The following is a 22,284-nucleotide window of genomic DNA, read 5'->3' as shown; positions in this document are numbered from 1 at the left end:
GTTGCCTATCCACTTATTCAAAGCAGGATTAAATCCCATAGATCCTCTTCACTTCTGGTGCTCCAAAGTGCCAGACAGGGACAGTACCTGCAGCTAACATGGGAGAGAGTGGGAAGAACAGGGCTCACCAGCGCTGTCATAAACGCCAAAATAAGTGGGACTGCCATGTTTTTGAATGACAAAAATCTGTACCTTTACAACTTGTCTTCCCATGGATTTTGTTACTCTAAATCCATATATAAGGCATGCTGTGGACAATAGCTCAACTGTTTCTTCAATTCCAAAAAATGCAATCCTATACAAGGTCCAAACTTAATTTGACATAAAATTATCTACAATGTTACCCAGTTGGAAAAATGTCTCCATCCAAAATGGTAACTTAAGCTGCCATAGGGAAATACAGGAGACGAAAGCTGAAACCCAACTCAAAGCAATAAACACACTACTCAACCCCCTCATTATATAGTGTAAGAATTTCATAGTATGTTTTTGTACAATAGACTTCTTTCACTTCTGAAAAAGCTGTAAGAATTAACTCAATTAAAATCATACACAGAAAATCTCATTAACTTTTTTTCAGATTTTCTTCTCATAAATGTACCTTTGGTATTTAGAAATTACAGAATCACAGCATCAATTAGGTTGGAAAAAACCTTTGAGACCACAGAATCCAATCCATGACCAAACATCACCATGTCAACTAGACCACGGCATTGAGAGCCATATCCAGTCTTTCCTTAAAAGAACTCCAGGGAATGAAACTGACACTTTACCAAACATTAACAAATTTTCTATACTGAGTGACTGAAAAACATGTCAACATGACTCATATGGTTCTTCCCTTTAAACTGTATTACATGCACTGTATTTAACTTTAAAAAACCAAGTTTGCAAGTGAATGTAATGAAACTCAAGAGTCTGAGAAATCAAGACTATTTTCTGTGTGCAGTGAGGTATCATGGAGTGCAATTAGCGAATGTGAAGTAATCAGGTTTGCGTCTGATGCCTCTCATCTCCTTGTGGGAGCATCTTGCAGTAATGCTCCTTACACTCTGAGGCACCTGGTGGATACAATGACATTTTCTTCCAGTCTTTATACTCAAATGAAGCCAATAAAAAAACACTGGAAAACCTCAGTGTGAAGATTTTTAGACAGTGAAAATTAACCAACCATACAGCTTTCTTTAGAAACAGAAACCAGCTCATGTAAAGGCTTGTTGAAACTGGTTTGTATTAATCAATTGTGACAATTACAATAATACTTAATTTTCTATTTCCTTCCTAAATGTAATGATCAGTAGTAGAAGTTTACTGGATTCACTAATCCATATAGAATTAAATACGAACTATGCAGTTGCTGCTACCATTTATGTCAGCAATGATAATTTATGGGTGTTCAGATGTTTGCAAATAAACTTAATTGAAAACTGTAAATCACCGTATACTCAAAATGTGTATCAGCCAAGATAACCGAGGCAACAGAAGGAATTGAAAATGAGCAGCCTTCTGCAACTGAAAGCTTTTTCCCAGCCAACAAACAGGAAAAGCCTGTGACTCACTTGGATTCCATGATAACCTTGTGCATTAAGTAAATGGATATTTCATGTATACTTAAAGAGTGCATACACAGTGTTCTTTGTACAAATAAGTTACATGACCCTGTTGTAAACAGCCCTAATGTTCAAAATAATGTCAACCAAGGAAAAAGGACTGAAGAGGAGAGGGATATGACAGTGGGAAAGCAGAAGATTTAGTAGTAGTCTTGCTAGCATTTTGCCTTTCATTAAAATCAAATCAGTTAAATATCAGGATTATAAATCATAAAACAGTTAGGCCTCTTCACCACCTCCAAGTCATCATATAGATCAGAAATTACTTGCCACAAGTAAACAAGCAAGTGCTTAATCTAACATGGAAGCAATGTGGAGAATTAAAAAAAAAAAAAAAGATAAAAACCTAAAGAGAAAGGCTCCTAATTAGTCCCTGTACCTCCCTGACACGGACACCATACCACAACAACCAAAAATACTCAGGTAGCTCCATGTTCATCACAGTCCACAGGGCTGCTGCATGTTCTGCATTCCCAGGGTCCTCCCAAACTCTGAATCCCCAGAAGCCCTCACAACATGTGGAAAAAGAGGGCACATGGAAATATGAATGTGAACAAATGACAGGCAGGTGATATCTGCCCTTTTCCCCTTCTGTGCAGAGCACCTACCAGCAGGCACACCTGTACCACACACATGCTCCCCAGCTCCTCCGCAACATCACTCTCCACCTGAAGATGGTCTCCAAGAGGCTCCAAATGGACAAAGACCAAGACTCTGAAAGAAGTCCATGGAGTAGGTCCATGCACCTCTCAAATGAACCTTTCTGTCTGGGTGGTCACCAGTGTCCCTGGATTGGACTGAGAGCAGGCAGAGAAGGCCCACCAGTCCTGAGAGATACCGTGTCCATCTGCCTACCTCAAAGCAGAATCAATTCTGATGTAACTATTCCTGATGAAAGTTTAACATGTTCATAAACCCTTCTGAAAACGGGGAATAGACAATTACCACCTAACCAATCTATGCCGGTGCCTCACCATTATAAAGCTTTTTCCCCTAAAATCTGAACTTGATCTTCTTTGTTCCTAATGCACCAGTTCTCTCCTCTCTGCAGAGTTTGCACATCTTTAATTTTCCCACTTCCTCAGCCTTTTTTCCCTTACTGTAATCAACTGCCACTGTATTTTATTTTTTTTTTTGATAAATAATTTTCTTCAGACCTCTAATGATCTGTGTCATTCTCCTTATGGCTATCACCAAGCAGTGTCCGCTGTTTTCTGGTGTGATGTACAAAAAAAGGGTAATCCAGTGCATTGCCTGTGCACAGTTACAGACTGACCAATGACTTTCCATTTCTACTGTGAATTTAAAAGCCACCACCAACTCTCTCCCCCTCTCCTGCCCACAATTTCTACTGGTACACAAACTTCACACAAACAAGTCTTTAGGGAAAATGCAACGCAAGCACCTGCAGCACTCACCTGTTCTTAAGATGTGCTGCCAGGTCACATCGCTGCATCACTTCCTGACACACAGAAGAGAAAGGGCACAAAACAAAGAGCTTGTCTAACAGTTTATGAACAAGGATACTGGATTTTTTGCAGAGCTTAAAATGGAGTCTTTTTCGATCCAGTGGGCAGAAATCCTTCTCCTGCAGAAAGTTCCTTAGGCACTTGTAGCAGAAAGTGTGTCCACAGGGAGTGTCCAACGGCTGCAACAAGGGCTGAAGGCAAATGTGGCAGACCAAGTCATCATCCACTTCGTTCTGGTAGTTGTAGAGATGGTTCTCCCTTGTCCAGTGCTGCTGACCACACTCAAAGCACAGAGGGTTCAAGGAGGCATTCTGCTCCACTGCAGCCATGTCATCACCTGTAGTCCCCATTTTACACCTAAGAAGGCTGACGGATCCTTCTCCTCTTCCTTCTCATAGGATGGGGATGCTCACAGCAAAGCTACTTCTTCCAGCGTGACTTATATGTATTCTTCAGTCATTTTCTGAAACAAATAAATAGAAATTATACATTTTGCAGGAAATATGGAAGTTCTCTTCAAAACATTTGACTTCTGGGTTTACCAAAATACAACAGCAAGATAGATCAGGGGAATATTCCTGTTTTCTGAAAGTCTGTCATAGAAAAGAACAACAAAACAGCTACAAATACAAATCCTTTTACAACATTTACAAACATTTTATGGCTTCATGAGGGCTGGTGCAGTGCAGTCTTCACCTGCAAGAGGACCATTCTGTGACAGCAAGGGCATCACATTATGTATTGTCACACTAGAAGCATGCAATTAGCATCTGGCACAAAATACCCTATTGTGGAACAATGGTTATATGATCAAATAATGAAATGTGTTCTTTAATGAGAGATAACAATTTTAATCTGTTCCTACTCTTGTTTTTAGGATTTTGACTATACAGAATATTAGGTTATTAGTAATGTTCTAAATACACTGCATTGAAAATAACAGCAAACGGCTTACCCCATTCCATTAGTAATATTGCAGATATATCAACACATCTAGGTTTTCTCTGTGGATTGCTACACAGTAAGAAGGAGAGATTCTATCCAATATGCCCCATCTGATTTAGTACAGAGGCCAGTAGAAAAAATATGGAATAAACTATTCATATGAAACTACTGGTTTCAAACAACTTACTTGTTTTGCTTTTTACCTAACAAACAGCACACTCAATGTGACAAGAAAGGACTTTAGGTCTGTCACCACAAGATTTATTTTCTAAACTTTTTATGTTATTAAACTTTGCCCCTATTAAAATAGCTGCTTGGGCAGGAAGTTGTGCAGCCATCAGTCTGCAATTTCAAACACTAAATCCTTATCCCTCCCAACCTTATTTACCCTTATCTCCCTTACAGAATCACACTGCTTGACACACATAACGTGATGATTTAGAAAATAAAACAAATTTCCTCACAGTCTTAAGACACCTCCATATTTGTTAATTTTGGTAAACATTCTCACTTGTGGGCGGAGAAAAAAAATCAAATTAGAGCAATGCTTACTAAATTCTTTATTGCAATTCAGCAAACAACACTCATGACAGAGACTGTTTTCTAGCAAAGCAATAGAAGATACAGAGAAATGCAGTTCTAAACATATATTCTGAAATTCATGTGGAACACATACATTTCCCCATGTCTTACTTTTTACGAGATTCGCTATTTTGATTTTTGCCCCTTAACCTCACACAGCCAAGCACAAGACTCAGAGCACATTTTACAAGGATTATTATATCCTTTGACGCAAAAAGGATTAAGTAGTAATTTGTAATCCAGGCTTCTATTCTGCTGTGGAAATTGATGCTCATCATTGCCCTGTCTTGTAGTAGATAATGTGCACCTTCTGGAAAGGATTTCACAAGAGAAGAGCATAGCAGTTCTTTGTTCCTGGAGCCTAAGAACGCAAAATGAGACCCCAAAAGAGATTAGTCAAAAAAACAGCCTTAAACATATTACGTAAGAGCTCAAAGATTGGAGAGCAGATAAGGACTAGAGCAGTGTACAGGGCCCTCGTGCTCAAACCACAGCTCTCTTGCTCTGTATTCATGCTGCTGGATTAACACAGAAGGGATGAGACACATCTAATGGCTGGTCTTTATGTAATGCAAAATAAACCAGATAAATGTTCTAGAAAAACACAGCATTGATTTGTGACTTTACCAAATTACTTTGTCAGTCAAGGCACCAGGGGAGGAATATATGGCACGAGCTGTATTGTACTTGGTGGAACCTGCAACACCAACAGGCCCTGCAGAGCAAAGTAACACACAGAATCAGAAGCAAAAACCACTGTACAAATGTGCTGCCCAAATTGTAGATCTGTTCCTACTACTGACTACAACAGGACTCTTTCTCCTTCTCCAAGCAACCAAAAACCCAAAAAAGGACTGAGTCTAATATGCAGAATCATAAAACATTCTGAGTTGGAAGGGACCCATCAGGATCATCAAGTCCAACTCTTGGCCCTGCACAGGACACCCCCAGCATCACACCATGTGCCAGAGAGCATTGTTCAAACACTTCCTGAACTATGTTAGGCTAGTACACTGACCACTTCCCTGGGGATACCATTCTAGTGCCCAACCATCCTCTGGGCAAGAAACTTTTTCCTGATATCCAACCTAAACCTCCCCTGCCTCAGCTTCATGCTATTTCCTTGAGCCCTGTCACTGGTCATGAGGAGTGTGAATATTGAAACTTGCTCTTCCACTTCCTACCATGAGCATGTTGAAGACTGTCAGTGAGGCTATGGAAAAACCCAACACCATTCTGTGCACTACTGTAATGGAGATCCAGTTAGGACTCACTCCTGAGCGTGACCATCCCAAATTCACCTCCTTGAAGGCTTCTAGCATTTCTATCCTTTGAAGTCTGTGTAACTCACGTGGCAGCCTGTGACAGAGCATGAGTCAGTGTCATACAGTAAATATACCCATGAGATACTTTGACTTCAATAACTGGCTATAGTCAAAGATATCCACACCTCTCTTTTAGGAGGCTGTAATTTAATCCTTTTGTCTGTTTTAACCAGTTCCTTTCATGTAAAACCAGAGAAGTTATTGAGGAATCAGCCATTCACTGCCATGTAAAAAAGTATGATGACAAGCCTTCTCTCTTGGGAAAGGTATACCCAGAGCCAGGCTCTCTTTACTATGATCACAAGAGCTTGCCCACCACTGCAGGAGGTGAGCAGACACACCTGCTCCTATGGCTGACCCATCCAATGTCTGAATGCTGTTGGTGCAGGGACAAATGTCCTGGGCTGTGCTTTGCTGCAGAGGTGCTATCCTGGGCCAGAGACAGGCTAAGCTGTTCCTGGCGGCAGCTGACATTGCCTCGGTGCTGCCGCTGCCTTGGTAACTTAAACCATCAATAAACGCCGTATAAATTAAGCCCAACACCTCTTCTGCAGCTGACATGACCACCCTTCTACCACCTCTCTGCCAGCAGAGCTGTGGAAGAAAGAGGCAGATTACAGAATGAAGATTCAAAAGAAAAAAACATCTCACTGCCACCACAAAAAAAAAAAATCAAAAAAAACCAAACCCCACTAAACCAACAAAAATAAATAAAGACACTACCACCACCCCCCAAAAAATAAAATTAAATAAAAATCAAGGTTTCTTTACTTTCACACTGCTGCACTGTACTTGGGGCAAGCCCATTCTATGACCAAGGAAACAATCATCAGGATTTTTATTGAGCATATACTGGGGCTGCCAGTTATTGATTTCAAGACATTTTACCGTCTGTTCCCAGTGCAAAATATCAATTTATTTACAAAGTTCACAAACACAGAGTTTGTGGACTGAGCAACAGCTGGGATGACAGGTCAGGTCTAAATTTCCCTGATGCAAAGTACTATATCCCTGAAATCCACAATAACAGAGCACTGCCATTTATACTACCCTACTTCAACCCTCTTACTGTATCCCTTATATTATTTTCTGTATCTCTTATCAAAGCAGATCACCAGCTCCACAGGATGATAACAGCCCAGGAAAGCTGCAAACAAGAAAAATAACTAGAATTCCAAAAAATATGGAGTGGGTAAAAGAGCCAGCCAGGCCTGTTATTCAAGTCATATAATTCCCTAGAAAATAATTTTCCCAGGACTTCATTAAAACAGTCAAATAGTGCAGGTGGTGCCCTGTTTTCAGTTTTAAATTACAATCCACTTGGGAACTGGGCAAGACTGGACATCCAACTGTGCAAATTTTTATTTTAGTTCTTTAAGTGAAGTATGCGCAAGAGCGATTCTAGACTGAGAAAGACAGCCTTATCCTTAGGTCTCTTCTAGTTCTGATTTATTGATTGAACAAACATTCTCTGGAGAAGCTCAACACATTTTTACAAAAGCATTAGATGTCAGGCTTTATACCTATATCAGATTTCACAATGTTTATTCCTTCTGTGTGAACGGGCACTATTAAAAAAAAAGAAAAGAAAACCACAAGCAAACTGGAATTGTAGCAAGAAGTTAACCTTTTAACTGTAGTTGCCTTTACACAAGTCACAAATAATTAACACTAGTTCCAGTTTGAAGTTAATGGAAACATGTATTTTGCAATTAATGCCCTCAGAGATTGCTTCAATCTACTTCTAAGTTATCTTATTAAGATCCTAGAGATTTACAGCCTATTAACCGACCATTCAAAATTTTATAGAAAAAGTACACCCCAGTAGTAAACAACAATGAAAAATATCCATATTACCAACTAATCTCCCTAAAAATTATCTTTAATATTTTCTATATTCTATTTTGCTTACAACTGTCTATGCAATTTTCTCAACCAAAAGCAAATGTCAAAAGAACACCCTGAGATGAATGACACCCCTGTTCTTTTGGAGAACTCCACTGTCCCTGTATCCCAAAATGGCTGGGATGCAAATCTCAGTTCTGCACCTAAAAACTCTCTAACCAGAGGGATGTATTTGCACCGAGATCTATCTAATATTGAAACAATGATTACTTTCTTCTGTGTAGCTTAAACCAGTTGCAAGTGAAAAACTGTCCACCTGTATTTTCCCCTTGATTAAAGGCCACTGGGTATTGGTTGCTTCTTCTCTTCATCCCAGGGGAGAAGAGATACAAAAATTCTGCTGCCTGCTGGCATCACAGCAATGCCTTAATTCTTCCTTCTCCCTCTCCAGTGTGGCAAGGGAGCATATGGAAAAAATTGTAAGAGCTATGGCAAAGGTTTCATGTGACCCTAAATTCAGGCAGTCCTGTCCCGGCCAGGCAGATTTGACCTTGCGAGGCAATACATAACACACACCAATCAATAACTCTGAACAACAGCACGGTCGTCACCCTGGATTTCAGGAAAGGTTGGCTTAATTTTAAAGTGTCACAGGATTTCCACAATTTGTTCTCCATGGACAATAGTCCCTGACTGCCTAAGCTAGCTAGGAAGGGTCTCATAATTCCCAAATTCCCTTGCTTTATTCAAATGCCACAGTGAACAGTATCTCTGAGCAGTCAGAAGTGGACTGACACAAGCCCCAGGAAAGAAAAACTAGACAGTGGTTAAAACCATTGCTTAAAACCACATCATAACATTAATTAAACATTAGCTCTTAGTTCCCAGTCCAGTATTCTTCACAGGAATTACAGCATCAGGCTGATGACTTGCAACTACTCTCAAAGCAGACCCTAGCTTAAGTGAAAGAATAAAAGACAGAAGAAATTAATAAAAAACATAATGAGAATAAATAGCTAGCAAACATCACCATAGGGGAAAAGTATTATTTCCCATCTCCCAGTAAGCATGACCTAGCTCATTAGATGCAATCTCTAATATTAAAGCCATATAGCAAACAAGTGAAGCAGTAGTAGCAACACGTATTGACTTTACAATATCCATGTTAATTATACTGATATCCAAGGGCTACACTGCCTTGAAACACCAAACCCCGATTCAATCCTTGTCCAAGGTGATAAGGCAATAATTCTGTTAGACTCCTCCTCTTTTGAAAATGCAAACAAATGAAAGTTTTGTCAAAACATGACACCTGGCATCTCCAAGTCAAAAATCTACAAGAGATGGACAGGGCACAGCAATTAGCCTGGGACACTTTCTGCTAAAGCTGCAGCTCCGCTGTCACTGCATGCCAATTACCCAGTACACTTATTTTTTTGTGCTGATGAGCAACCTCTTCCATATTTTTAAGTGGTTCAGCAGAATGACTGGAATTTTTATATTCAAACTGAATAATATTGTGCCTGAATAGTGACTTTGTTCCACTGAACCACAACCTGGCAACGCTGGGCTTGCAGTAAAACCACCTCTCCAGAGATTCTTTTTTGCCTGTGTGCTAGGCTTTTTGTTCCATCAAAGGAATGCCCTCACAGACAAGGAGTCAGCCCTAGAGCAAGTGTTGATGTGGCATCATCCCTGCAAAGGCAACAGGTCACAGGTGACGGTTTTCCCTTCCCATCCCAGGGGTGAGGGTTTTTATATGCAATTCCTCAAAAAAAAGTGCACACGCACTCCCTTGCCAGGTATTTTCACAGTCCAGCATTTTTCAAGGATGCAACATGAAACCCTGCTTAAATCTGACAAATAAGGAGCATTTGGGAAAATTAACGGGACTGTAAGTCGTGTTTTGTATTTGTGGAGTGCTGCGTTTCCGTGGCAACTGGGGGCTATGGGCTTTAATTACCATCGCAACGTTAAGGGTCCCTGCTGCACAGGGTGTGAGATGCCGCCAGGCAGGGGGACCATCCGCAGGAACAGCACCTGTGCTCCCCTCTCTGCCCCACAGCTGCCTGCAGAGCTCGAGGGGCTCTGAGCAACAAGAACACCAGAGAGCAAAGAGATGTCTGGAATGGGGAAACACTAGACTAACCGTCCTTCGATGTCAGAGATGACAGATGATGCCCACCTCCCAAAACCACCACCTCAAAGCCAGAGATGCTCGACATCAGGGGATGACAGGAGGAAAGAGGGACTCAGTGCCCAGAGATAAAACAAATGGGCAGCAGGTTTTGCTCAAACAGGCAAAGATCCTGCTTGCAGCCATCTTCTATGGCACAAATGGAATGGCTTCTATTTTGGGACCAGGAGATTAAAATAGCTTTACTTTAGTCAAATTGGTCTCAAATGAGACAGGAAAGATAAGGACTGTGACTGTACGGAGGTCCCTGCAATGAAATAGCCACTCTTTACAGCAAATACAGAGCTACATCCGATAAATCATCTCAGAATAGAAGAAAAGGAGACAAGTATGAACAAAGATAGAGCTACACATTTACAGATTAAATTTTGCACAGTTGTACTTAACAAGAGTAACTCTGAAAAAGGAGGAAATATGATACACAAACCAAGCTAGATTAGAGTCACCCAGGTTTGGATGCCCAGTCAGATGTCCTGGTCTGCAGGAAGCACAAACCCCACGAAAGAACTTGAACTTGCACCCTCCCTTCTGCAGGTACTGCTGCCCACCATATCAAAGTGTTACTCAAGTATTTGCCTTTCTCTGCCATCATGTTTCATAAGTGAGGTGGGAGCTGCCCTTACAATTTGCAAGAAGATCTATTTTCTGTAGGTACATTAAAATTTCTCTTAAGTGGAAATAAAGTGAAGTCACTGTTTCTGGGGGCTAACCCTGCTTTGTGTCAGATATCACCCTACGGCAGGAACCCCCAAACACAGGACAAGCACCTGGGGAGTTCAAGATACTCCTAGGACTCTGAACAATCACGAAGGTATGCAACTTTTAGGCTTAAGTATATTAAAAAAATCTGCAAGAAACCTCAAAGTTCCTTAACTTATTTCTGGATTTTTGCAGCAGTGAAAAAGTAAATAGAAAGAAACATAATTAAATAGCAGTGAAGAAACACAGACTTACCTGCCAGGAGACCCAATGACAAATTTCTTTCCTAGCACAAAAAGAATAAGGAAAGCAGTATTTAATTACTGCTGTAACAGGTGGGCTTTTGTATCCAGTGGAAAGTGAAAAAAGTACCCCAACAGTCAAAAACCCATGACAAGGAGACAATTAGTGAGGCTTTCTTCTTGCTGATGGAGTAGAGGAGAAGAGCAAGAAAGAATAAAACATTTGCTTATCCGCCATGGATATTTTCTGCCGTGCAATCTGTCCACCAGCCCTTGCCATATGTGCCACCCTTTCTGCTGGGAGAGATGAAGGCAGCAGAAAGCTGTCCATCAAGATGCTAAACCTTCTGGAAAGCCCTCCCCTACGCACTTTGCCCTGAAAAGGGGACTTTGTGGATGAACAGAATACACTTAACTAGATTAAATGTAGCTCATTCCTGGATATGTACAGAGAGAATTTCATTTGATTAATTCAAATTTTAAGGAGCAGTAGTGATTCAAAGAAAATAAAGGAATCAGAGAGCTATGCTCCCTTTTTCTGCGCTTCTTTATAACCAGCCCCCATCCCTATGGATGTGCATGGAGGAAATTCAGGGAGAGAGCACTGGGATTAATCATGAAACGGCTTTGATGACAGAGAGAAGCTGGGGGTGGAGGGGTGGAAAGGATAAAAGAACTTTCTGAATAGTTAAATTGTAGGACTTAACTATTTTCAGGGAGAAACACCATCCCATCTCTCCCTTCAGGCGTATGCCACCTTGCATAACTTGTTACAGCTGGTTTCCCCCATCAATCATAACTTGAGTGATGGTGAAAGCTATTTTCAAAGGTAAACTATGCTGTTACTAAGCAGTTTTTTAGCTTAGTGTAAAAAAACATGAAACTACCTCCTAAGCTAACAAAAACCTCCAATCTCTCTGAAAACAAGCTCTTCTAAGATCTGTGCAAGACAGAGCCAAGAGGACATGGTTAAGAGACAGCTCAAGTACATGATAAGCCACACACTGTCCTCCTCCTGCAGGAAAGGAGGCAGAGTCCTCTGCAGGAGTGAGTGCCTATGGCCCACAAAGAACCGATGACAACCCATGGCCAGAGGAAGAAGCTTGAAAGTACAGCAGAAAGAGCACAGAGAAGGGTCTAGACTTGGTCTGAAGCTTGCAGCTTCAATTTTCAGCCTCAACCTGCCAAACCCCAGCAGCTAAGGAACATCAATTGTTGAGCTAAGACAACCCCCTAAACCAGTCTGCCCTGCCTAGAGATTGCTTATTTCTCCCTAGTGAAATAAAACAAGTATCACCACATCAGAACTCTCAAAGAAAAGAGAAAAATAAGACCCTTCTTGAGCCCATAATCAGGAGTATTTAACTCAGGCTAATTACATGCAGGCCAAATTACGACTTGCCCATGAGCAGGGGTATTACATGCAACTCCCCACCAACTGCCCCAATTGGTCTGCAGCCCAGCACAACCAGGGATCAGGGAAAGTTAGGCTGGCTCTGGCCACCCCTTGGCAAGCAGGTGACTCATTCCGAAAGTAGTCATGCCTGAGCAGTCTCTACTCATGCCTGGGAATTATGTTAGGATGCCATGCACTAGCCATCACTTGAATTAACTCCACAATAAAGGCAAGTTCTTTGATTCTTAACACTTTAGGATGATGGCCATGCCTTTTCCTATTAAGTTGGCTGAAGACATTTCACTTTGCTGCTGTACATCACTTAATTTCCAGGAGGAACTTTCCTTCTGATGCATGTAAAAATGTACTTTTCAGAGCCAGCTGCCTGACCCAGCTTTGGGCACACAAAAAAGGCAGAACATGACTTGCGCAAAATACCCCCATATTATTTTGTATGATGTTTTTCAGAAATTAAAAGCTTTACACTGAGACCTTCTAGTTAAGCTACCTCTCATACTGCAACAACTGTACAGATACTGAAAAGAAAACACATCAGCAAAATTTACATAACAAGAACATGTCAGATCTAGAAGTTGTAGTCTTAAAATATACAAATATTATCTTAAATAAAACCCATTTAAATACTTTGTATGTAAACAGGTCTTTACATACACAGTAGACTAGTGCTTGATCTGAGGCCTCCAGACAGGATTCAGAAAAGGAAGTGGACATTGAGTTGACTATGTAAAATCCAGTCTGGTTATACATATTTGACAGACAAAAAATATGGAAGCAAAGACTGCATTTGTTTTTAGTCCTGCTGTAGGGTTCATATATTCTCTACCTCAGCCCTTGTAACTACACAGCCACCACGAAAAAGTACAGACAACAGTTACTGAACAAAAAAATCAAAAAACCAGACATTTTTTTCCGAAACACTTCTCTATCCCCTAACCATGTTTGCCAGCTGTTTATTTCACATGCCCCATTACCTTGGCTGATTGCACATTATATATACAGACATACACACACGTATGTTAAAAAGTAGAATTTCACTAGCTATTACATGGGAGGTTTCTATGGCGCAGCTCTTCACCAGTCTGGTGCAAAGTTTGGCTGCTTTAAGCAAGTCCTCTGAATCGTGTTAGTGCCCTCAGAAAGAAACTACTTCAGTGGTAACACTGTTGAAAAACGGCTCTTTAAGATTCAAGTGAGAAATGTTAGCAAAGCTGCATAGTAGCACACACACACACAGCAGGCCAACAGGCCCTGCTATGTATTTTCACATGAGTGAGGGGGGCTAAATATTAAACAGCAATCTCCTAACTCCCCCTTGCAGAATGAATAATGTGGAAGAGGGAAAGCTGAACTGCTGTTACAGCATTTCTGTCCACTTTCCTCGGCAGTCTCGTTCTCCTTAAAAGGTAACATTCCTTAACAAAAGGCAAAAATTTAAAATAATTACAATCTAAATAAGTAGCAAAAGTTCAAACTAAAGAAAAAAAATGACACTAAAAACAGGTAAGTGGCAGCATCTATGTAAAACATCAAACTGGTAGCAACATGCAGAAATTATACAGAAGAGATACATTAATAGAACTACAAATCAAGAAGTAAACTAGAATAAAATTGCTCAATAAAAGAGAGTAAAGTCCTCACAGAAGGCTACAAGCAAACAGGGGGGAAGCTCAGAAGTTTGCTAAGGTGAGGAGGCATCAGGATTCCCAACTGCTACACTCATAAAGCAAACAAAGCCCAAGTTGTTAAAAAAAACCAAAGGCACACAATTATGAAAGAAAAATGCATTTCAGTTCTTAAGATAGTTAACCGTGAATTTGAAAAATATATACAAGACATTTACTCACATCACCAAGGAATTCCGATTCACCATGTTTTGGGAAAGGCAGCAGTAAAGGAGCTGTGTGCTAAGAGCCATACCAGTTCAGACTCCTAACTTCAGGCACCACTTTTCTGTATCCATGGTCAAAATGGATGCAGCAACAGAGGCTGACAAAAACATGCTACATAGGGAAGAAGCCAACCTTCTCCTCCCCCTCCCTGTCCAATCTCTTCTCAGCAGGCTGAAATTTTGCATCTGTGGGGGATGATACAATTTTTGCTTCCTCATTTATTCTATGTATTCAACCCTTAAGAGCTAGCTTTTAAAATACCAGTCTTGCTTTGAAGGATATTACTTCATTAGCAGTGCTTGTGGTAAAAGGTCTTTAAGAGGCAGACAACTCACCCTCTGGAGTATCCATCTTCTTTGCACTCCCTAACCACAATTCTCATTTTCCCAAACCAAGCACTTCTCAACAAGTTAGGCTAGGTTCACAGACATAAAAAATTCAAACCACCTTTTATTTCCATATTTTTTTTTTACTCCCAACTCATACTAAACACTTTCACATGTTTTATGCCAGATGCTTATATGAAACAATTTTTTTAAACTTTATAAACTTTTTTTTTTTAATTGCTACACTGTCTAACAGCCAGAAACCACCCCAGACAGCACGCCTGCTCCACTGGGAGCTGTGCAAGTGATCCCAAAATATAATGGTGTCTCCAAGATAAGGATGCACATTCCCCACAGAATGCATTTCCTTTCACACAAAAAGGGAGCAGTGCTGTGCACAGACTGTAGGATGCCAGAAATGCAACAAAAGGACCAGAGGGGCTGTAGACACCTGCCCAGCCTTTGTACAGAGGTGGCAGCAGCAGTAGCTGCTGTGTTCATAAGGCCAGGACATCTTCATGCATCAGATTATTTGGAAATAGCAGACTTCCAAGCTTTTTTGCTCCTATCAGCAGCAACAAGGATTCAAGGAGTTACTCAGAAGTTTACCTGCAAACTGCCTGCTTGTAAAATCCAGATCTTTTAAGAAGTAACTCAAACTTTCCATCAAGCTCAGACTAGTGCAGTGACTCCGAGGAACAGGGGATAGCAAGTCAAACAGACAATGCCACAAGTCATCTTCATTTGGCAGTCACTAAAAAAGCTAAGGAATACCCAGAAAACAAGTGTGCTGTATCCTGAGAAGGATCCCTTCTGCATCAAGCTTCTAATACAGGGAAGTATGAGGGAACCCACACAAAAACCCCCAAACAATCTGCTTTACAGTTACCAGTTTCCACCTAGACACAGACGTTTAGGTCAGAAACCCAACTTTTCACACATCAGTAAAGAACTGTTTACTACTGCAGTAAGAAAACAGTCTTGATTTTCACTGATTTTCAGAGTGAAAAACCTAGTAATTTCAATTTAATGAACCAAGAGGAGGGCAAACAGGGTAATTAAAAGCCTGTATCCTGTCCTTTCTGTGTGCAATCTGAAAACCAGGAGTCCAGACAAGAACATGATGAGAGTTTCATTCAAAGGAGACAACTTGCTGTAAAAGCAGGAGACTCAACTCCAAGCAACACTACCTCTTAATATCAGTCATATGGGATGAGAAAACAGAAACAACAGATAATATCCCAAGCAACTTGACACTGTAAATAAGAGATACAGTGGGGATGGAGTCATGAAAAAGCCATCCCAGCTGAAGAATTTTAAGATGGAAAAGATAAAACTGCTCATGGAACTAAAGCTACACTGGAAAGCTACTGCAATAATATACCATACTTTGGCTGAAGGGAGTAATTTGCATACATTTCCCTTTGTAAACTTCAGGACTAGAAACGTAGGAACTCAGATTTAGTGCTTGCCGACACAGACCAGTTTAACTGAATATTAAGTTTCAATAAAGTTAAATTCTGAACTGATACTTTGCTGTTAAAGCACATTGTGTTGCTTTAGCTTTAGCCAATCCTTATTACTAAATGGAATCTAAAACAGAGTTTACAAAGACTCTTTTTTTTTCCACCGACTACATGAAAATAAATCACTGCAGCTTTCCCATATATAATAAAAGGTATGTTTTTTTCCTAGATGATGGATTTGGAGAACAGCAGATCTGCTGAGGCTCTGTCTTGCTGGAGACCCCTGTTTTCCACTGGCCCTCCTGACTCCCTTCAAGCTTGCAAATGCAATCAAGTGCTTTGGCTTAGAGATTCCTAGCTAGTGGAGAACTGGGGATCAAGGAGTGCAATGAAGTAGCTATAAAACCTTATCTAAAATAATTATTGTTAACATCGATACACAGTATGCTTAGGGTAAGAAAACACACCAACAAAACCACTCAACCTCACCAACTTTCAATCTCAATTAAAAAAAACAATTCCTGACAGCCAGACCTGACAACCCACTTGCTCTCCCATTTCTTTCCTCCCCTTCCTTCCCCTCCTCAAATCCTGAAAAATCAGCAAAATTATTCTTCGGGACAAACATTTTTACTTGGAAACATCAAGTGCAGTTATTTCAAAATTCCTACACCAACAAATCCTGAAGGCAGACAGATTTAGAGAAAATAGAAGGAAAAAATGCCTGAATGATATCCAGTTTCTCATTCTGTTTTTCAGAAGCATATCATCCCTTCCTGGTTTTAAAAAAAAGTCTTAAGCAAAGGACTTGTGTTACTTAAAGTGTGCATGCTCTGCACAGTGCCCAGTGAAATGAACAACCTTTTTTTTGCAAGGTGGTTAATAAAGGCTACCTGGAAGTTTACAGGGTTTCTACTGGAAAACGTTATGGATAACTGTACAACTATTACTACATACGTATCCTAGGAGACCAAAGAGCTTTCACATTTAAAAGCTTATTTCCCAGCCACCCTCTGGATACACATCTCATGCAATTATAAATAATACAAATAGCCATGAGAAAGGAGGACGTTAGTTTAATTTCAGGCAGAAGGTACACAGACCTCTGCTTGTATTTGCATAAATGTTTCATTTTGTTTCACTTCTTCTCACATTTTGGCTAGAAAGATACTCTGTAAGATTATCTCATGTAATTCACGAAATGTGTTTTGAAAATTGAATTTTACAACTGCGCAAAGCTATAATTTTTTAATCTTTAAAAATTTACACACGTACATACAAATCACCAGAAAGAGCCTTTGTATTTAGTCAAGTGAAATCCAGATTCCTGACCAGAACATTTTGCAAAGCATCAGTCTGCTGAAAAAAAAACAAAACAACATACCAGAGAACCATTTAATTTAGGAAAAAGCCTAGGAAAGAGAAATAAAGAAAAAATAAACAAAAAGCACAAAACAGCTAATTTAAAAAACGACTCACTTTACACTTCATGTATGAATAGTTTATGCATTTGAAATAAGCTAAATCAAAAGCATCCCCCTCATTTCTTGTTTGTAATTCTCATCACAGGGTCTAACCAGTTAAGGACTCGGCACCCAGCCTCTGAAGAGAAGCATCCTTAAAACGCTGAGCCGAGCCCTGGAAACACCCTGGTATGATTCCTTGGCAGCCAGAACCCAGGATCTGTTACAAAACCTGCAACACGAATCACGACAGCACCTTCCCTTCATCACCTTTTTAGACTACATTTCTTAGCCTTCCATCCCAGCAGAGGCGAGAAGGCAACACAGAACACCTGCCCAACAGGAAAATAAGAATATACTGTTGGTCTCCTGGAGGAGGGGGTATCACATGACAACAGGGAATTCCAAGGAAAAAGGTTGTTGGCATGCTGGTATACACAAATTAATTCACCAATGGGTAATTAAAACAGGACCAGTTCCTCCTAAAGCCACTAAGCAGCTCTTGGGGTTTGATTTCCTTAAAGCAGTAAATTAATCACCTAACCTCACACGAGTATGAGTGAAGCCCTAACAGCTGTGTCTCAGCAATACTAACCGGAGCAGGAGTCAGAGTAAAAGATCTGCAGGCACTCTCTTACACTGTGTCCTTTTCAAAACCTAAACTTAACATTAAAATTAACTGTGGGCTAAAATGTCACCAGCAATTTCTCTTGAATGCATAATGAAACATTCCTACTCCACATAGCACATCACAGTACATCCTGGTGGTGTGCAGGGATGACCCATGCAGGAATCCTTGCAGTAGCTCCTTGAGGATGGTGGCTTTAAAACGCAGAAGGAACATTTTGAGTCCTGCTATATGCTATAAATATTATGTAAAGCAATGCAATGTTTGCCAGAAAAACAACAAAGCAGATTATGTAATATTCTATTTCTTACACTCCTCTATTTAAGAAATTTGTTTTTTTAAAGAAGAAAATTAAAGTGAAACATTGAAACTGTTCTCAAAACTGCACATGCTTTCTGAAAAAGTCTCAATTTCTGTATAGCTTTATAATTCAGTATCACAATACTAGAGGTGTTTTCAATGCAGAAAGTCCACGTTACATCCTGAAATTGCTTTACTTTTGTTGAATAAAAAAGAAAGGGAAAAAAAAATTATTATTTTCTTTCAAATTAACTAAGTTTCCGGCTTTTTGAATACTGTAAAATCGTGCTTATTTGCAGACTCACAAACTACAAACAACTATCTTCCACAGCAGCTTTTATAAAGTCTAGTAACTTCACTTGCAAATTGAATACTTTAGCATTATTTTTCCCTTATACTGGACATAATACGAATTACACACAGGGGAGTCGACGACCAGCTAAATGAACCACCATATCCCTCAAGCTCAATCCTAAACCAGGGATTGTGGCTTCTTCCCTCCTCATCAAATGTCAATTAATGCAAAACCAGCACAACTGTCCTCTTCCTTCACTCAGTTTCATGAAGGAAAAAAACCCCTAAATCTACAAATACCATTATAAATGAGCAGTAGAAGAGTGTTCTCCAGCAGCAAAGGGCTCTGTTTGAGGTCTCAGTGGATGCTTCAGAAGACTTCAGGGTAGCCTTTATAATACTCTCCACTTGTGAAAACATGACTGCAAAGTAAATCATCCTCATGAAAAAGCAGCAAAACTGTTTTTCCTGCCTCTTCTTGGCTTGGTATGGCTTTAAACAAACAGGCTTGGATAAACAGCATAATGAAGAGGACTGATGTCGTTCTGGTTCACGGAAGAGCTACATGGCCTACATGAGACATCAACCCTGGTGAGACCATCAGACCAGTTAAATAAATTGTCCAGTCAGAAGTGAGGCCCATTCTGCTGCTTCCCATGAGATAAAACCTGTGATGGCATTTCGAAGACATAGCACTAAGAAAACTTTTGACCTCTGCTAGAGACATTTCCAACAGCATTAAAACAACAATGTCAATAATATTTATGCTAGGCTAGCCGTATTTTCTTTGAGATTTTACATCTACTTGTAATGCCCCATTTCAGCTGAAGAACCAACACAAACCAATCCCAGCTACTGTATTCCTCTGTGAGCACACCAGTACTACACCTACATGGGCTTCCTTCAGCACATGTGTCATTAATTAAAGTCATAGCTGGAAATGGCATTTGCTAAAATAGCACGACTTTCACCGTGAGGATCTCAGCTGTATGGAATGGCGTGGTGAAACACCACGCAGCAAAGGAAGGGGGTGTAAGCACAGCCCTCACCCTGCCACACGAAAGCTGCTCCCCAACCCAACCCTCTCTCTGAACTCACAAGCATCAGCACTGCTCCTTCTACTGAGGAAAGCAGAGGAGGACAGCTGAAATCTGCCTGCTCAGCCAACGGGCTGAACAAGAATTCTGGGTGTGAGCCCCAGAACGGCCTTCAGAAGCTATGTCTTCAAAAGACCTGAGTGGCTAAAGGAAGCCTCCTGAGTGTTGAAGCTGTTCCCTACAACAACGTGGGGTTTAACTCATAGACTCTGCAGCTTCAGTACTATTTTGCAATACAAAATATAACATTTAAGATTTCATTTAAACTAAGGCATGCCACATGATTGCAAACAGTAGCTGAATAATGAGACTTATGGGAAAGAAGGAAAAACCTACCACAAAACCCCATATTATACTAACCTAAAAAAAAATGCATTTATAAAGGAAGAGGTAAACAACTTTTACCCTCATTAAGAAGTTGAGAAATGTGCACACCACCACTAAAATATAATTAATACACAGCCTTCAGGAGAGTCCAAAGGAGCAATTTAATTAACCACCCACTGATTTCATAAATGACAAGAACACACAAAGGTAATGGCACTTTATAATTGAAAATGTCCTGTTTATTTAGCTGAGCAATTGTGCTGGTCTATGTTGTGCATAAATATGAGGAAACACATTTTCAACTCACGACATTTTAACTTTGTAAGGTGTAACAGAACAACATACTGCCCATGATACAGCCACTGTACACTCCACTTATTTAATGCCTTTACCCAATAATCTCTACGTCAGTGACAATCATAAAGGTTTTAACCTTTGTAAACTTTTCTGATGGGCTTTTTCCATGCCCTCTTCAGAAATATGGAAGAGCTGAGATGGAAAAAACCCCAAATTTTACTGGTATGCTACTTCAAACAAACTATTGCCTCATTTAGGGACTTAGCTCATATCTGTAGTTCTCCCATATTCGTACAAAGAGATCCTCTGTAAGCCCCATGAAATATTTCTGCTATTTCTTCTAAACTAATTTTCTCACTTTCTTTTCTTTCACATGAAAAAAGCTTCCTTTCAGCTACCACATCCTTTGTAAAGGCTAAAGAGAAGCAGCTCTTACCAAGGTAGGAAAAGAATGTAGCAAAACACGTGAAAGGCTCTTCCCTGGCTTTTTCATTGAACTTTTCAGGGATAAAGCTGGAATTAATATTCCTTTTTGCATTCACAAAATTCAAAATGCCTTTGTGCTACTACATTACAACCATCAAAGTCTATTTGACTGAACATGAAACAGAGCAACATCTGAATTTATGAGCTGTTCATCTCCCTATCTAATGGACACTCTAGAAGTGTTCAAAAGAGATGTGGAGAAACTGGAGAAGGCCCAGAGAGGGGAAAGATGATCAAAGGACTGGAAATTCTGCCATACGAGGAGAGGCTGAGAGAACTGGGGCTCTTCAGCCTTGAGGAAAGGCTTAGGGGAGACTTGATCAATATGTTCCAGTATTTAGAGGGTGGCTGGAGACTCCTATTTCACAAGGAGACACATGGAAAATATGAGGGGTAATGGGTACAAGCTACTTCTGTGAAGATTCTGACTGGATGCAAAAGGAATATTTTTTCACAATGAGAACAATCAGCCATTGGAATAACATTGCCAGGGAAATGGTGGATCCCCAAATGCTGGACATTTTCAAGATTTATCTGGAGAGGGTGCTTCACCATCTTGTCTAGGCTGTACTTTTGTCAAGAAAAGTTGGACCAGATGATCCTTGAGGTCCCTTCCTGGTATTTTCTGATTTTCTGATTTATACTTGCTTTGGGGCATACGTAATTTAAAATAACAGACTGAAGAGATTCTTCAGGCATAAAAGTCTCCATGGCAAAGCTGACTTGCCAGACTTTTAAAAGGCTTTCTTCACAGGATTCAACAACATATCATACAATGATCCTCAGCAATCCAACACCATCACAGCAGCAGGTTGGCTTGTACACAGATTTGGCTGCGTTGTACATCAGTCTCAGATCTCGTCCCATTTGTCCCCCTTATCAGCTGCCATGCAATGACATCAATGACTTAACATTGTCTCCCTGCACACCTAATACAGGAAAAGCATTCCTCAATAGAAATTGCAGCACTAAATGCTGATCCCAACAGCATCACTGCACAATGGAACTACCTGGATTAGTTCATATGTACACATTAAATACAGATTTATGTAATTCTGGATCCAAGACTGAAATCTTTACTTACTGGTATTAGCTGGTCATGTTGACTGCTCCTGAGGGCTTCCCATCATTAGGTGTTTATTATATTTACTCGGTTTGTAGCAAACAGTTACCAGGCATACCTAGCTGGATTGGCTGCCCATCAGCAATGCCACCAGATGTATATGATGAAAGCTCCCATTACATTTGTGCACTATCACTTACCAATCAGATGAAGAAAGAGGAGTTCTTGAATAAATACCATAAAGCATAGTCTAATATTTTTTTCTAAGTATTTTTCCTTTCAAAGTCCTTCCAGCTTTCATGTGTTAACTGAAAGCA

The 22,284-nt window shown here is 40.2% G+C and overlaps 1 protein-coding gene across 5 annotated transcripts in view; it reads right to left on the bottom strand.

Annotated features, from left to right (window-relative positions):
* Positions 1-22,284, bottom strand: part of LNX2 (ligand of numb-protein X 2) — a 61,940-nt gene that overhangs the window by 25,500 nt on the left and 14,156 nt on the right. For 3 of the 5 annotated variants that reach the window (XM_005516282.3, XM_014251884.2, XM_014251892.2), the window contains one exon: positions 3,029-3,542. In XM_005516282.3, coding sequence (XP_005516339.1) covers positions 3,029-3,429 — 401 coding nt within the window. In that variant the 5' untranslated portion in view covers positions 3,430-3,542. Of the gene's footprint in view, positions 1-3,028; positions 3,543-10,927; positions 11,037-14,175; positions 14,285-22,284 lie in introns of those variants that run through there. The other 2 variants (XM_014251895.2, XM_088051769.1) reach the window with 2 other exon arrangements.

This window comes from Pseudopodoces humilis, chromosome 2 (genome assembly GCF_049639895.1).
Source record: "Pseudopodoces humilis isolate 2021_Gansu_Grassland_sample_001 chromosome 2, ASM4963989v1, whole genome shotgun sequence".
Taxonomy (NCBI): Eukaryota; Metazoa; Chordata; class Aves; order Passeriformes; family Paridae; genus Pseudopodoces; species Pseudopodoces humilis.
This window is presented reverse-complemented; position numbering and strand designations above follow the sequence as displayed.